Genomic DNA, 15,070 nt, shown 5'->3' on the forward strand with positions numbered 1-15,070 from the left:
GAAGAGGAAACAGAGGCCCAGGGTTCCAGCATGTTCAAGGTAACTCAGCCACAGGCTTTTTTCTCCTCCTAATTCTGACTGTTGCTCCCCAGCCTCTGATGTAAAGGGCTCACCTTCAAGGAAGAGAACAGAGAAATTCAGCCTCCACAGATTAAGTCAGCAAATTAGTGGTGGGCTTAGAGAGGGAAAGTGTTGGAAGGATGTCAGTTTTGTGATTAACAAGGTAATTTCTTTGTTTGAGCTAGGGATAGCATTCAGGTGGGTTATGCTGAAGAGTGCACTGAGCAATCTGGACTAGTAACTGTGGTGAAAGCTTCTCCTAGCTGGCATTGGAATGGCATCTAGGAAGCCCCCAAGTGCTTTAGGAGCAAGATACCCAGGTATGAGTGCTGCTTAGAAGCAAGGGAATGGCCAAGATGCCTTCTGGAGGACCCTTCTACCCAGAGGTCATGGGGTAGAGCCTTAGAGCTGTGCCCTGACATGTGATATTTATTTCCAGGCATAAAAGCAATCTATGTTTATTGTTAAAAATTTGAGAAATAGAGAAAAGAATAAAGATGACAAAATAATTCTGCCACCTGAAGATCACTACTGTTAAATTTCTGATATTCCAGAAAATTTTCCCACATAGATAGATGATTGATAGATAGATAATTACTTTTAAGTAGTTGAGTGCATCTGTGGTTTTTATATCCTATTTTTTAAAATTAATTAATTAATTTATTTATTTATTTTTCTTGAGGTACACCAAGTTCAATCATCTGTATTCATACACATATTCCCGTATTCCCTCCCTCCCACAACTCCCCCCCATATCCTATTTTATTCATTTAATGTTACATTATAAGCATTTCCCCCTGTCAATCAAAAATATTTTCTAAGGATTTTTATAATGGTATAATGTTGGATTGTCTTTTTATCCATCTTTTAGGTCTTAGCTAAAACAGCCCCTTCTTAGGGAGGCCTTTTCTGACCTTCTCCCAAGCTAGGTTCATTTCCTCCGTTAGTTACTCCGGTTGGATCTATTTCTCTTTCCCCATCTCTCCTGGCCCAGGTAGTTTTTCCGGGCTTGGTAAACACCAGAAGGGCCAGGATCACATCTGCTCACATACCTATGTATCCCCCATGCCTGGCACAGAGTAGGCATGATGTAAACATTTTTGAATAAATGATTATCGTATTTTATTGACTCATAATTTTGACTACTTATATTGTTACTGATTTTTAATTTTTTCAAGTAACACTGCAGTGATACCCACAATTCACATTGTTTGTAGGATCAGGATCAAGCCTAGAACTCTGGGTTGTGCCTCCTAGTAAGTAGCACAGCTTCTATCTGTAAGGTTTTCTATTTTCTTGTAAGGTTAAATATTCCCCAGCTCCCTTTCCTCCAGCTCTCCCTGCTCCTCCTGCCCAGTTTCACCAAAACTGCAAATCCCCAGAGGTGCATCTGGCATTTCTCTGTCCATCTGCCCTTCTAGGCTAGGTAAGGAAGGACTGTCTGGGCCCCAAGTCTAGTCCACATTGCCCAGTCTCTATTCCCCAAGGCCTGGGCATCCTGTTTCTTTGCATCTTGGTGAGGAGAGCAGTCCCTTGGGTAGAGGGCCTGGGGTATGGTACTTCCTGGTTGACCACATTTGGCAGGGTGGGCACAGAACAGAGAGGAAGGAGGATACCTGGCTCCTTGAGCTGCATGAATCATCCCTTCAGCCTCAGCCTCCCAAAGCCCAAAGGAAGCTACCAGCTGCTGTAGAACAAAGAAAAGGCTGGCAGCTGATGGTGGGATGGGATACAAAGGGGAGGCAGGTAGGTGGGTCTTGGCATTCATGTCCCCATGGAAATACTGGCATGGGGGTGGGTAGGAAGATAGAGGCTGCTGGTGAGGGGCTTCCCTGACCCAAAAGAAAAGGAGATGAGGCATCTTATCCTGCAGTGCTCCTCACCCTGGAAGTTTTTTCCTTAGCTGGATTGTAGACAGCTGTTCAGTTAGGGAACTGGTGGTATCCATTTACCTCTTGCGTAAACATACTTTGAGCACTGACCATTTACTGGGTACTTTGTAGGGCCTGGGGATGCAGAGATGGGCAGGCTGGGCTTCTCCCTATCTCTGTCTGGGGATGCTCAGCCACTATTGAGATTGTGGATTCCTACAGACCAAGGTGCCCAAGTAGAAACTCCCAACCTGCCTGTAGTGGGAGTGGGGGTGGCTGGAGAGCTGGAAACCAGCCCCTGACACCTTGCAGTGCTGGGGCTGGGCATCTGGACCCAACTCCACACCCACTCTCTGCAGCCCTGGTTGTGGTGGGAGAGAGCCTTTGGGACTGTCTTCCTGCCACCTGCTTTCAGAACTTCTCTGTTCTTTGGGAGAGGAGGGCAACTGGTCACCCTGATTTGTTTCCACACAGGGCCCTAATATAGAGAGATCTAGTCATTCATTCCTTCAGCAATACTTATCGAGTGCCTCCTAGTGCCAGACATTGTTAAGGATACTTGGAATACATTTATTAACAAAACAAAGAACTTCCCTGGTGGCCCAGTGGTTAAGAATCCGCCTGCCAATGCAGAGGACATGGGTTCAATCCCTGGTCTGGGAAGATCCCACATGCTGTGGAACAGCTCAGCCCATGAGCCACAACTACTGAGCCTGCGCTCTAGAGCCCACGAGCCACAACTACTGAAGCCCACACCCCTAGAACCCCTGCTCCACAACAAGAGAAGCCACCGCAGTGAGAAGCCTGTGCACCACAACGAAGAGTAGCCCCCACTGTCTGTAACTAAAGAAAGTCTGCGTGCAGCAACAAAGACCCAGTGTAGCCAAAAATAAATTAATTAATTACTTAAAAAAATAAAACCTTTGGAAAAAAAGATCTTCATAGAGCCTGCATGCTAACTAATGGGTTGATGGACAGATGCTAAGTAATAAACATAATACCTAATATCTAGAGTGTTAGAAGGTAAAAAGAGCAGGGCAAGTGGGATTGGGTATGCTAGGATGGGGGTAGGGAGACAGGTTTGCAGTTTTAAATGGGGCAGTAAGTGAGGCTTCCTTAAGAAGGTGCCACTTGAGCACAATCTTGGGGGTGGGGAACTCTGCCATGCAGACATTGGGAGAAGTTTCCACACAAAGGAAATAATTAGAGCAAAGATCCTAGGGAAGGAACATACCTGAAGTGGTAGCAAGGAGGTGTGGGCAGCTGGGATAAAGGGGGAGCATGGTTGGAGATAAATTTTGGAAAGATAATAAGCTGCTGGCTTGGAGGCCACTGGAAGGACATTAGCTTTTACTCTGAGGGAAGTGGGGAGCCATTGCAGGGTTAGAGCAAGGAAGTGACATAATCTAACTTAGGTTTTAAAGGTTTACTCTGACTGCTGTGTTGAGAATATGCTGTAGGGACAAGCAGGGGACTAGTTAGGCGCTATAGCAGCAATGCAGGCAAGAGAAGAGGGAAGTGGCTTGAATGGGAATTATAGGAAGCAGAGGAGGTGGTAAGAAGTGATCAATTCTGGATGTGCATTTTCAAATTTTAACTTTTTATATTGCTTTTTATTGAGGTAAAATGTTCATACAGTAAAGTACGTAAGTCTTAAGTGTATAGCTCAATAAATTTTTTGCATATGGATGTATCTTTGTAACCACCACTCAGATCAATATTTGGAATATTTTCAGCATCCCAGAAGGCACTTCCCAAGATATTTTCCAAAAGGTAACCACTATTTTGACCTTTATCCCCATAGATTGACTTTTGTTTGTTCTTGAACTTTTATAAAAGGAATTGAGTAGTGTATACTCTTTTCTGTCTGGCTTCTGAAGCTTAAAATTATGTCTGAGATTCATCCATACTATTGAGTAAAACAGTAGGTTTTACTTGTTTCTTTTTTTTTTTTAATTTTTTTCCCCCTCATTGCTGTTAGAATTCCATTGAATGAATGTGCCACGATTTGTTTAAATTCTGGATGTTTTTGGAAGAAAGAAAAAATTGCATATGGATTGGATGTGGGATGTGAGAGAAAGAAGAGTCAACTATGACCAAACTTTTAGTTCTAAGCAACTGGATGTATGGAGTGCACATTATCTGAGGTGAGAAAGGCTACAGGTGATACAAGTTTAGGGAACAAAAAAAGGAGTTCAGATTTAGACACATTGAGTTTGGTGTATCTATTAAATACCTCAGTGGAAATGTTGAGCAGGCAGTTGGATGGATATACAAGGATTCAGTTCAAGAGAGAGGTCTGGGGATATAAACATGAGAGTCATTGGCATGTAGTTGGTGTTTAAATCCATGAGGCTGGATGAGATGCCCAAGAGAGAAAGTAGAAATAAAGAAGAGGATACAGATGATATGATACTATAGATAGAAAATCCTAAAGACACCACCAGAAAACTACTCAAGCTCATCAATGAATTTGGTAAAGTTGCAAGATACAAAATTAATATATAGAAATCTGTTGCATTTCTATACACTAACATTGAAGTATCAGAAAGAGAAATTAAGGAAACAATCCCATTTAGCATTGCATCCAAAAGAATATCTGGGGATAAACCTACCTAAAAAGCAAAAGAGCTGTGCTCTGAAAACTCTAAGACACTGCTGAAAAAAATCAAAGATGACACATACAGATGGAAAGATATGCCATGTTCTTGGATTGAAAGAATCAATACTGTTTAAATGACCACTACCCAAGGCAATCTACAGATTCAGTGCAATCCCTGTCAAAATACCAATGGCACTTTTCACAGAACTAGGTCAAATAATTTTAAAATTTGTATGGAAACACAAAAGACCCAGAATAGCCAAAACAATCTGGAAAAAAAACAGAGCTGGAGGAATCACACTCCTTGACTTCAGCCTATACTACAAAGCTAGAGTAATCACAACAGAATGGTACTAGCATAAAAACAGACACATACATCAATGAAACAGGATAGAGAGCCCAGAAATAAACCCATGAACTTATGACCAATTAATCTACAACAAAGTAGGCAAGAATATGCAATGGCGAAAAGACAGTCTTCAATAAGTGGTGCTGGGAAAACTGGACAGCTACAAGTAAAAGAATGAAATTACAACATTCTCTAATACCATATACAAAAATAAAGTCAAAATGAATTAAAAACCTAAATGTAAGACCAGATACTATAAAACTCCTAGAGGAAAAACATAGGCAGAACACTCTTTGACACAAATCGCAGCAATATTTTTTTGGATCTGTCTCCTAGAGTAATGGAAATAAAAACAAAAATAAACAAATGGGACCTAATTAAACTTAAAATCTTTTGTACAGCAAAGGAAACCATTGACAAAATGAAAAGACAACCTACTGAATGGGAGAAAATATTTGTAAATGTATGACCAATAAGGGATTATTAGCCAACATATATAAACAGCTCACACAACTCAACACACACAAAAAAGAAACCCAATGAAGAAGTAGGCAGAAGAACCGAATAGACATTTTTTTCAAAGGGGAAATGCAGATGGCGAAAAGGCACATAAAAAGATGCTCAACATCATAATCATCAGGGAAATGCAAATCAAAACCACAGTGAGCTATCACCTCACGCCTGTCAGAACGGCTATCATCAGAAAGAACACGCGTAACAAATGTTGGAAAGGATGTGAGGAAAAGGAAACCCTCCTACATTGTTGATGGGAAGGTAAATTGGTGCAGCCACTGTGTAAAACAATGTGGAGGTTTCTCAAAAAGCTAAAAACAGAACTACCATATGATCTGCAATTCCATTGTTGGGTATATATCTGAAGAAAATGAACACACTAATTCAAAAAGATACATGCACCCCAGTGTTCATAGCAGCATTATTTACAATTGCCAAGATATGGGAACAACCGAAGTGTCCATCAACAGATGAATGGAAAAGAAGATATATATATCTTCTTTCCAATTTATATAGATATAGATATATAGATACACACACACAATGGAATACTCCTCGGCCATAAAAAGAAAAAAATTTGCAATTTGCAGCAACATAGATTTGGAGGGCATTATGTAAAGTGAAATAAATCAGACAAATAAATACGAATACTGTATGATATCACTTATATGTGGAATCTAAAAAATACAACAAGCTAGTGACTATAACCAAAAAGAAGCAGACTCACAGATACAGAGAACAAACTAGTGGTTACCAGTGCAGGGAGTGGGTGTAAGATAGACTTAAGGGTGTATTGTACAAAATGGGGAATATAGCCAATATTTTGTAATACCTGTAGGTGGAAAGTTGCCTTTCAAAATTGTATACAATTTTTCTTAAATATTCAAAAAAGAAGAGGAGAGGACCAAGGACTGAGCATTGAGAGGTTGAGGAGAAGATGAGGCACCAGCAAAAGGGACTTAAGGAGAGCCACAGATATAGGAAGAAACCTAGAGCCCCAAGGGTGGTGTCCTAGAAGCCTAGTAGAGAGAGTCTATGAAGGAGGAGCAAGAGATTGGCTGTCAGATGCTGCCAATGGGTCAAGTGAGATGAGGACTGAGAATTGCCATTGGATTTAGCAAGAGCAATGTTAATAGAGTGGTGGGAACAGAAAGTCTGATTGGAGAGTGCTCAGGAGAGAAGAGGAATGGCATTGAAAGCAGCTGGCATAGATTATTCTTTTGAGGAATTTTGTCACAGAGCACAAAGCCATGGGGCAAGAGCTGTCAGGAGAAGTGGAAACAAGGCATTTTGCTTTGTTGTTTGCTAAGAAGGGACATTCGTATGTCTGTGTACTGACTGAGGCAATCTAGTAGAGCGTGCAAAACTAACGATAGGGCAAAGGAGAGAATTTCTGGAATGATGTCCTTATTTAGGCCAGCAGGGCTGGGACCTAGGGCAAACGCAGAGGGATTGGCTTTAGAGGAGCATGGAGATCATCTAACAGCCAGGAAGGCAGAGTGTGTGGGTGCTGGTAGGTGTAGTTCTCTTCCGAGTGTTTCTGTTTTCTTAGTGAAGTGGGAAGCAAGGTCATCAGCTGAGACGGAGGAGAGAGTAGCAAGAGTGAAATAATTCTTTAGGAGGTGGGAGAATGACTAGACTCGGAAAGTCTAGTATAACTGGGGGCAGCATTAAGGGTCCACCTGAAGTTGGTGGTGATAGATTTGAGTGCTCAGCGGCACAGGCCCAGGCATGCAGGAGGTGGAGAGTTCGTTCCTTCACTAATTCAGAAGTGCCAGATTCCATACCAGGCATTAGGTATCTTATCATGGTCAAGAAGTCGGCCCTGGTCCCTCATTAAATTTAGAGACTAGTTGGGAGCAAGCCAAGACACAGATAGACAGGCAGGTGGCTACAGTTACAACTTGAGAAGAATTCGGGGGCAGGAAGCCATCCTGGAATTCGCTGTGGCTCGCTCTTGCTGGTTTCTCTGAACCCTGTGTCAGTCCAGCTCTCAAGAGGCCGAGGGACTAAGGTAGGGCCTTATAGGCCATGTGGTTCATGGTCAAGAGTTTGGATTGGATTCTAGGTATAGAGTGAAGCCTTCGAGTGCTTTAAGCAGGGAATGACATAATCCAGATTACATTTTTAAAACGTCAAATCCTTAACAAAATATTCGCAAATCGAATCCAGTGATACATAAAAGGGATAATATATCACAACCAAATAGATTTTCTTTCATGTATGCAAGTGTGGTTTAACATTTGTAAAAAATCAATCAATATCTTCACCACATTAACAAAAGGTCACCCTGCCTGATATGTGGAGGATGGCTTAGAGGGGGTAGGACAAGACCGTAAGAGAGCATGGCATAGGTGGGGGTTGGGGCAAGCAGGGAGCAGAGGAGGCAGTGGAGATGGAGAGAACGTCAGAGATTTCAGGTACGTTAGAGTTAGAACCAGTTGGTAAGGGACTGGATGTGCAGAGTGGGAGAAGGATCAAATATGACTCCCCAGGATTAAGGCTGAAGCCACGGGGTGGATGGAGGTGCCATTTCTAGAGACAGGGAAGGGTGGGGAAGGGAGGAATGGAGGGAAGATTCGGATCCTAGAAGGTGCTCAAGTGGAAGTGATGTAATGACAAGTCCACTGGTGGCCTCTCTCCCTTGCTCATTCCCCAGCTTCTGTCCCTTCATGTGGTCCAACAGACAGGCCCCTTTTTGCTTCACACAGCATCAGAGAAAGAGTCCCTCAAATGTCCAGCAAGTTTCCTAGGTGTTCCAGCTACTCCATCTACTGTTCCCATCTCACTTCTCAGGAGGCTACTGGCTTTCTCAGGCTGAGACCACAGCAATAAGGACATGTGGCTTTGGCCTCCCTCAAGCTTCCAGAAGCAGACAGCAGAGTTGGGGGTTTGTCCTTCTTGCCAGGCTTTATTCAGAATGAGACACAGTAGCTTCTGTGATAACTAAGGCTCCCCAGGTCTCTACCCATCCTCAGTCAGGTGGGCGCTCTCCCTACATATTCTGTGTGTCCCCACAGCCTCATTTCCCACCCTCGTCTCTGGAACCCACTAGTGGCCTGGCACGGGGGGTTGTGTGAATCCCTTGCACAGTGGTCATTGCTCTTCAACTCCTCAACAGGGTCCTCGCACAACTGGGCACTGGGTGGCCCAGGTTCAGCTAATGCAGCAGAGAAGATGGTCAACAAATAAGCAGGCAGTTATCAAGTATCAGCTCCAGCCTAGCCCTGATGGGCAGAGCAGGAGGGCTGGGGGAGCCCCAAGGCTGGCATAGGGCACATGGGGACAGGATCTCTGTTGCCATGGACTGCTTAATGGAGCACTGTCAGCTCTTCTATGCAGAAACAATCTCCTTTTGCCTTGTGTACCAGAGAAAGCTTTGCAGTGCAATTGGCGGGGTTGGTGCACGCCCTGAGAGCCAGACCTTGCAACTCTCACCATGCAGCCTGCTCTCAGAGTCCACAGGCTTCCAATTCTCTGCTTCCCACCCCTGGGAGAGCAGGCGCCAAGATTGCAGCAGGGCAAGAGCTACTTTTTAGCCCTTTTTTTCTGAGCACAATGGATCCAAGAGCACTGCTGTACACCCACGCAGCCAGAATGGGAATGTATCAGGCAATGATTATCTTGGGGGCACCAGAGGGAAAGGTCTGTCGGAAAAAAAGCCCTTCTACCCCAGATATTTTTTTCATTTTTTTATTGAAGTATAATTGACTTACAATATTATATTAGTTTCGGGTGTACAACATAGTGATTTGATATTTTTGTACATTACAAAATAATCACCGAGATAAGTCTGGTTATTGTCTGTCACCATACAAAGTTATTGCACTATTATTGAGTATATTCCCTATGCTGTATGTTACATTCCCATGACTTATTTTACCCCAGATATTTTTAATGATCACCTTTTCAGAGAAGCATCTCTCTCCCCCTGCTTTATGGAGGTACATACGTGGAATGAAGGCTAAGAGCAGTCTCCCAAGACAGAAAATTCAAGTACTTAGAACCGTATCATCTTGGAGTAGTTACCTAACCTTTCTGAGCTTCCATTTCTTCTTCTGCAAAACAGGCTTCTTAATACTTCCTCTCAAGGCTGTTATGAGACTTAGAGATGAGAAACATTAAGGGGCTTACACATAGTAGGCACTCAGTAAATGTGGGCTGTTACTATCATCAAATAATCCAGATTTGGTTTTCACTTACCACTTGATGTTATGTGGCCACTGCCGTCCTGCTGGGATCAAGTCCTTGTCAAGATGAGTTGCACACTCTGTGAGAGCAGGATGTGGTTCTCTCCATCCGCTTCACCCATTGTATTTCAGGATTTAACAGCACGTGCCCGGCTGGCACTTAGTAGGTGGCTGAATCAACGTCTGTGCGGGGAAGGGAGACTTAGTGGGGCAGATTGAGTAGCCAGGTGGAGAAGAAGTCAGTGGATATTTTACATTCACCCACAGAGGGCAAACGCAGGCACTGGAGAGTGGAGGGTTATTTCGTTAAAACATCCCCAGGAGATCAGAGGAGTAAAGGTCTCACTCAAGCTTACCTGGCAAGTTAGGGGGGAGCATTCTGGCCTCCTGACCCCCAGCTCAGCTCCCGTTGGTCCCCATGCTCCTGTTTCTATGGGGAAAGGGTACGAAGGGTAGTCCCTCCTGAGCTCTGCTTGTCTTCCCAAGTCCTCGTCCTGCCCTTCCTGCAGGGCTGGCCTCTGAGGGAGCTGAAGCAAGGGCTCCCCTGAGGGCTGGCGGCTCCGTAAATCCTCTCTGGGGAGGAAAACACTCAGGGTGTTTAGGGACTCGCTGTGCTCAGCAGACATACCTGCCATGGTAACCCATCCTCTGCAGAGTAAACACAACACCCCTCACCCCGTGTTATGGACTCCTGGGGCTGCCGCTCTCAAATGGCCCAGCAAGGGCTGGGGAGAGACACAGACGTCACTCAGAGTGGCTGTGTCAGGCCCAGGGGCTGCCAGTCTGGGAGCAGCCAGCAAACCAGTTAGGGGTGTGAAGGCACGATGCCATCATCACCTTTAATCATGACAGGAGGCCACGGTGGCTTCAGGCTCTTAGCGGGGGAGGTGTGTGTTGGGGGAGCGGGGTGTATGGAGGGAGCTATAGCTTTTTATTTTTAAAGGTCAAAAAATTATATCCTGGGTTTTCAGACCTTTCATTCAATTCTGCGTGCGCACCCCTGCCCCCTCCCATCCCAGTCCCTCATTCAAAGCTAATCTCTTTCTTGTTTGTGCCCCACCCAATCTTCATGCCCCGCCCCCCGCCATTAATCCTCCTTGACGTAGGAACACAGTTTATGTGTTCAAGTCAAGAAATGTTTTCTGACAACACAAGCCCTGCCCTCAAGGGCACAGACCCACAGTCTCGTGGGTGAGACTGACAATTTACCAGCTGCCACGCAGCAGGAGGCCTGAGCAAGCCAGGCCCACACACCAGCACACAGGGCCAAGGTTACTCCCCCAGCCTAGGATGCTCAGCCCCACCCTTCCTTCTACCTGTGCTCAAAACTCACTTTCCCTGCCTCCTAGCCAGGTACATCTTAACCTGCCCAGGGCTTGGAGTTGAGGCGAAGGATAAAAGAAGGATATTTAACATCTAAGACTATGTCTTACACACACACACACACACACACACCCTCAGAAAGTTGTTTCCTTCTCTTTTCTAATTCCTACTCATTCTTTAATAGTCAACTCAGATGACACATCCTTCAGGAAGCCTTCCTTGTTTTGTTGTGTTTACGGCTCCCCGTGGTCCCCTGTAACACAGCCCTTGTCAGATTGCACTGAAGTAACCTCCTTCACTGGCCTGTGAACAACCGGAGGTGGGGTCCGAGTAGATTCATCTCTCCCTCACAGTGTCCAGCATAGTTTCTGCCCATTTTTCGTATCCAATGCTTGACCAATAAATGAATGATAATGGTGGCAAGTGACTCTCAAACACCTAATATTTGCTAGGCCCTGTGCTAAATACTTTATATGAATTCTCTTATTTAAATCCTTGTACAATTTTATGAAGAGGCACTAATAGTATTTTATAGTAATAGTTATATTCTTATTTTCCACATTTTCTGTGGAAGCTGAGGCTCAGCGAGGTTAAACAACTTGTTATTAGTCACACAGCACCTAAGTGTAACTGGAATTGTTGAATGAACAATTGAATGGATGAATGAAAAGGCCTGTATTTGAGCCTTGACTCCAACCTTACTGCTGAGTGATTTTGGGTAAATCACTCACCTCTTTAGGTCTCGGTTTCCACATCTATAGAATGGGCACAATCCCTATCCCTACTGCAGAGAGTTGTCTGTAAGGCACTGCTCTCGGAACAGAAGAGGAAAATGGCTTCATTGTTCAGGGTGAGTTGGTTCTGGGTGTGTGTGCGTGTGGAGGAGGCAGGTACTCCCAAACCCCCACCCCAATCCATCCTCTGGCCTGCAGTTCAGTGTACCACCCAAGAGCTGGCCTGACTGCCTGGCACTGAGGTGGCAGAAGGAACTAATGTTGGCTGCAGGGCTATGGGTACGTGAGTGGAGCAGAGACCTGAGAGACAGACACAGCTGCTGCTGCTGCCAGGAGGTGAGGAGATCAGGAAGTGGGTGCTACTGCATGCCTGGCACAGGGGCTGAGTTTGTCTTTGGAGCTGATGTTTAAAAGCAAAAACCTCTTCCCTCTTTGCCTTCCCTCTTGGGTATTGTGCCACACTGTCTACCACCTGCTCAAGCTGTAGACAGCCCCTGGCAGCCAGGAGACGGCTGTGCACCTCCAGCACCCAGTGGAGTGGAGGCTCTACATCAACAACTCCCTGACCACACAAGGTGGGCGGCACCTTGGGGCTGGTGGGGAGGGAACTCAGCGTGACTGGATGTGTAGGCTAGTCCTAGGCTTTACGTCCTCCTTACGGGCAGCTCCAGGGCCTCAAGAGGCCTGCACAGGAGCGCTTGTCACCTCCCATTTCTGAAGTCCACACAGGCAAGGAGGGGGCATTCTCTAGACCCCAGTTTTCCTGTCAGAACATGGCCCGCGTCTAAGCTCAGTCTACTGTCAAAATTTGAAGAAAAAATTGTTCAAAGGAAACACTTGGGAGGAGAATCAAGGACAGGGGAACCCTCTCCCAAACCAGGGAGGCTTGACCCGTCAATGTGCCCAGTACAAAGAGAGACTTGGAGCCGGGAACTCAGAGGCTGGAACTCAGTCTGCTGCGGTACCCACTTGGACAAGCTACCTGGTTTCTCTGGCCCTGCGTCTTCATCAGCAAAGGGGACTCAGTCCCTGCATGACTTCTCAGGGTTGCTGCAAGGATCCAGCAAGCAGGGTGTGTGCTGCGTCTGATGAAGGAAGGGATGCTGAGAGGCACAGAACCCTCAGTGCCTTAGGAGACAGGCTGTCAGTGTTGGTCTCCCAGTCCTGACTCTGCTACTTACTTGTTCTATGATCTTGGCCAAATTCTCTGAGCCTCAGTCTCACATCTCTAAAATGAAAATAATGACATTTATCTCATTGAGTTGTTGAAAGGATTACACGTGAGAGTAATGGAAACCTACCATCTCTCTCCAGTATCCCAGGGCTTATTCTTCCCCTTTCCTGCTGTCTCATGGGAGGGAAGAGGATGGATGGATAGCGGCACACACGTGTGTTTCTCTGTCTCTGTTGCAGTTGGGGTGGATAGTTAACACTCCCATCTACCACTGTGGCTTGAGGGGTTCCTTCACATGCACGCCATGGCCTAACGTTGGTGAGCTCTGCTTTGGGGAAGTGGCTGTGGCAGGGCTGGGAGGCGCATAGAGCCGTATATGCAAGTGAGGTGTGCTCTGTCACTCTGCTGGGTACAGTGCCTGGAGCACCTCCCTTTCTGCTTCAAGCTCCTCCATGAGCCCAGGAGCTGCCTGACACGAGAGGATGCCAAGGAAGGAGACATGTGGTCCAGGAGGAGAGGCAGCACCTGCATGCTGCAGTGTCAGGAGCAGTGCTGAGTGTCTTCTTCGGTCACATATTTCATTTTATTTAGCCTTGCAAGGTTGATATCAGTACCATCTTTACAAATAGAGAAACAGAGGACCAGGGAGGTAAAGGAACTTGAAAATGATTATCCTGGCTAACAATTAGCAAAACTGGGATTTGAATACCTGCCTGCCAGATTTCAAAGTGAATGCTGTCTGTGATATACCCACTCACCTGACCACTGTCCTCAGGGACTTCCACACTGTGGGCAACCACAGCCCCTGTCCTCAGATGGCTTCTTAGGCTAAGATGGAGGCAGAACACAAGATTTTGCAGGTAAGAGAAACTGGCACAGGCAGAGTTAAGACAGAGGCTGCTAGTGGGTACAGGCCTCACCTGACCTCCCATCTGCTTTCCTTTAGGCCCTGCCTGGTTTCTCTCAGGTTCTAGGGCCTGCATGTGCTCATTTGCATAGCTACCTCCATCACAAGTGCAGGGAAGCTAAATCAGGAGGTGTTGCTGGCATCACGGCAGCAGAAATAATCCCATGAGGTCTGTGGAAGTGAGAGTGGAGGAGATGGGCTAGAGAGGCAGCTCCGCAGACCCTGCGCTGGGTCCTAGAGCTGAGTGTTGTGAGGGATTCCGGGAGACCTTCTCTGCCACCCACAGGTTAGTGTGCATCCTGCAAAGAGCGCTGGACCAGTGTCAGAGGAACCTGGGTTCAGTCTCAGCTCAAACGCTAACCAGCCAAGCGTTGGCCTCAGGCACTCCCTGAACCTTCTGGGGCCTCAGTATGTTGCCACCTGTAAAACGGCAACAACAGAATCTGCCCTTTCTATCAGGCATGCTGATGCGTGCAACAAGGAGCATCCTTGGTGGGAAGTGCTTTGTGAGGAGAGCTGTGCCTCCCCACTAGCATTTTGCTGAGGGAGGGAGTCTCTTGCCTTCCCTTCTCCCATCCTGGCTCCCTGCCTTTCCTCTCTGCATATGGTAGAGGTGGCTCTCTGTTAAGAGAAAAAAGTCACACAGGTGGTTTGCAAGGGACCCGGCAGGGATTTGAGCTCCTGTTTCCTGTAGGATCCAAGACAATGCTTTTTCTTCTTCTGCACTCCTCAGACAGCCTCCTTCCCAAACAAGGGTGGGGAGGGTTACTTCTGTGCCAACCATTAGGCTGAAAGCCGTCGGGCTTTTCTCCTCACACACATCGCAGTCTGAGAAGCTTGGACAATAAGGGATACTGGGGAACATAAGACTATAGTCCCTATCCTTAATGTCCTCACAGCGTCTTGGGGGTATTATTGTGTGAAACACAAAACCCTGGTTTTGGAGGCGGCTGCCCTGAGTTGCAATTCGAGTTCTGACCACCAGCTATGCGATCTGAAGGAGTTACCCAGTCTCCTCATTTGCGGAGATGCTACCTTTCTCCTAGGATGACTGTGAAAAGAGGAAAGGAGAGACTGTATGTAAAGCTTAATGCCAAGTGGTTACTATAGAAATACAGGGAGGTAGGGTAGGCAGATATCAGCTCCATTTTAAACGAGGAAGCTAAGATTCTGAGAGGGGATGCAATCTGCTAACACAGCAAGTTTGAGTTTGATTCGAACACGGGCCCGCTAATGCCTATCAAATGCCTGCCAGTGTTTCGTTATCTTGAGCCTCTTGCTTCCCTGGCCAATGCTGTGACTCTGCTGGAGATAGTGGGTACCAGCTATGGCGGTCAGGGGAGGGAG

The 15,070-nt window shown here is 46.1% G+C and overlaps 1 protein-coding gene across 9 annotated transcripts in view; it reads left to right on the plus strand.

Annotated features, from left to right (window-relative positions):
• Positions 1-15,070, plus strand: part of ADORA1 (adenosine A1 receptor) — a 34,729-nt gene that overhangs the window by 6,167 nt on the left and 13,492 nt on the right. The window contains exons 1-2 of one of the 9 annotated variants that reach the window (XM_057728372.1): positions 3,666-3,704; positions 3,913-4,078. The exons of the other annotated variants lie outside the window; for them this stretch is intronic. Coding sequence (XP_057584355.1) covers positions 3,984-4,078 — 95 coding nt within the window. The 5' untranslated portion in view covers positions 3,666-3,704; positions 3,913-3,983. Of the gene's footprint in view, positions 1-3,665; positions 3,705-3,912; positions 4,079-15,070 lie in introns of those variants that run through there. 9 annotated transcript variants of the gene reach the window in all.

The sequence above is a fragment of the Hippopotamus amphibius genome, chromosome 3 (assembly GCF_030028045.1).
Source record: "Hippopotamus amphibius kiboko isolate mHipAmp2 chromosome 3, mHipAmp2.hap2, whole genome shotgun sequence".
NCBI lineage: Eukaryota > Metazoa > Chordata > Mammalia > Artiodactyla > Hippopotamidae > Hippopotamus > Hippopotamus amphibius.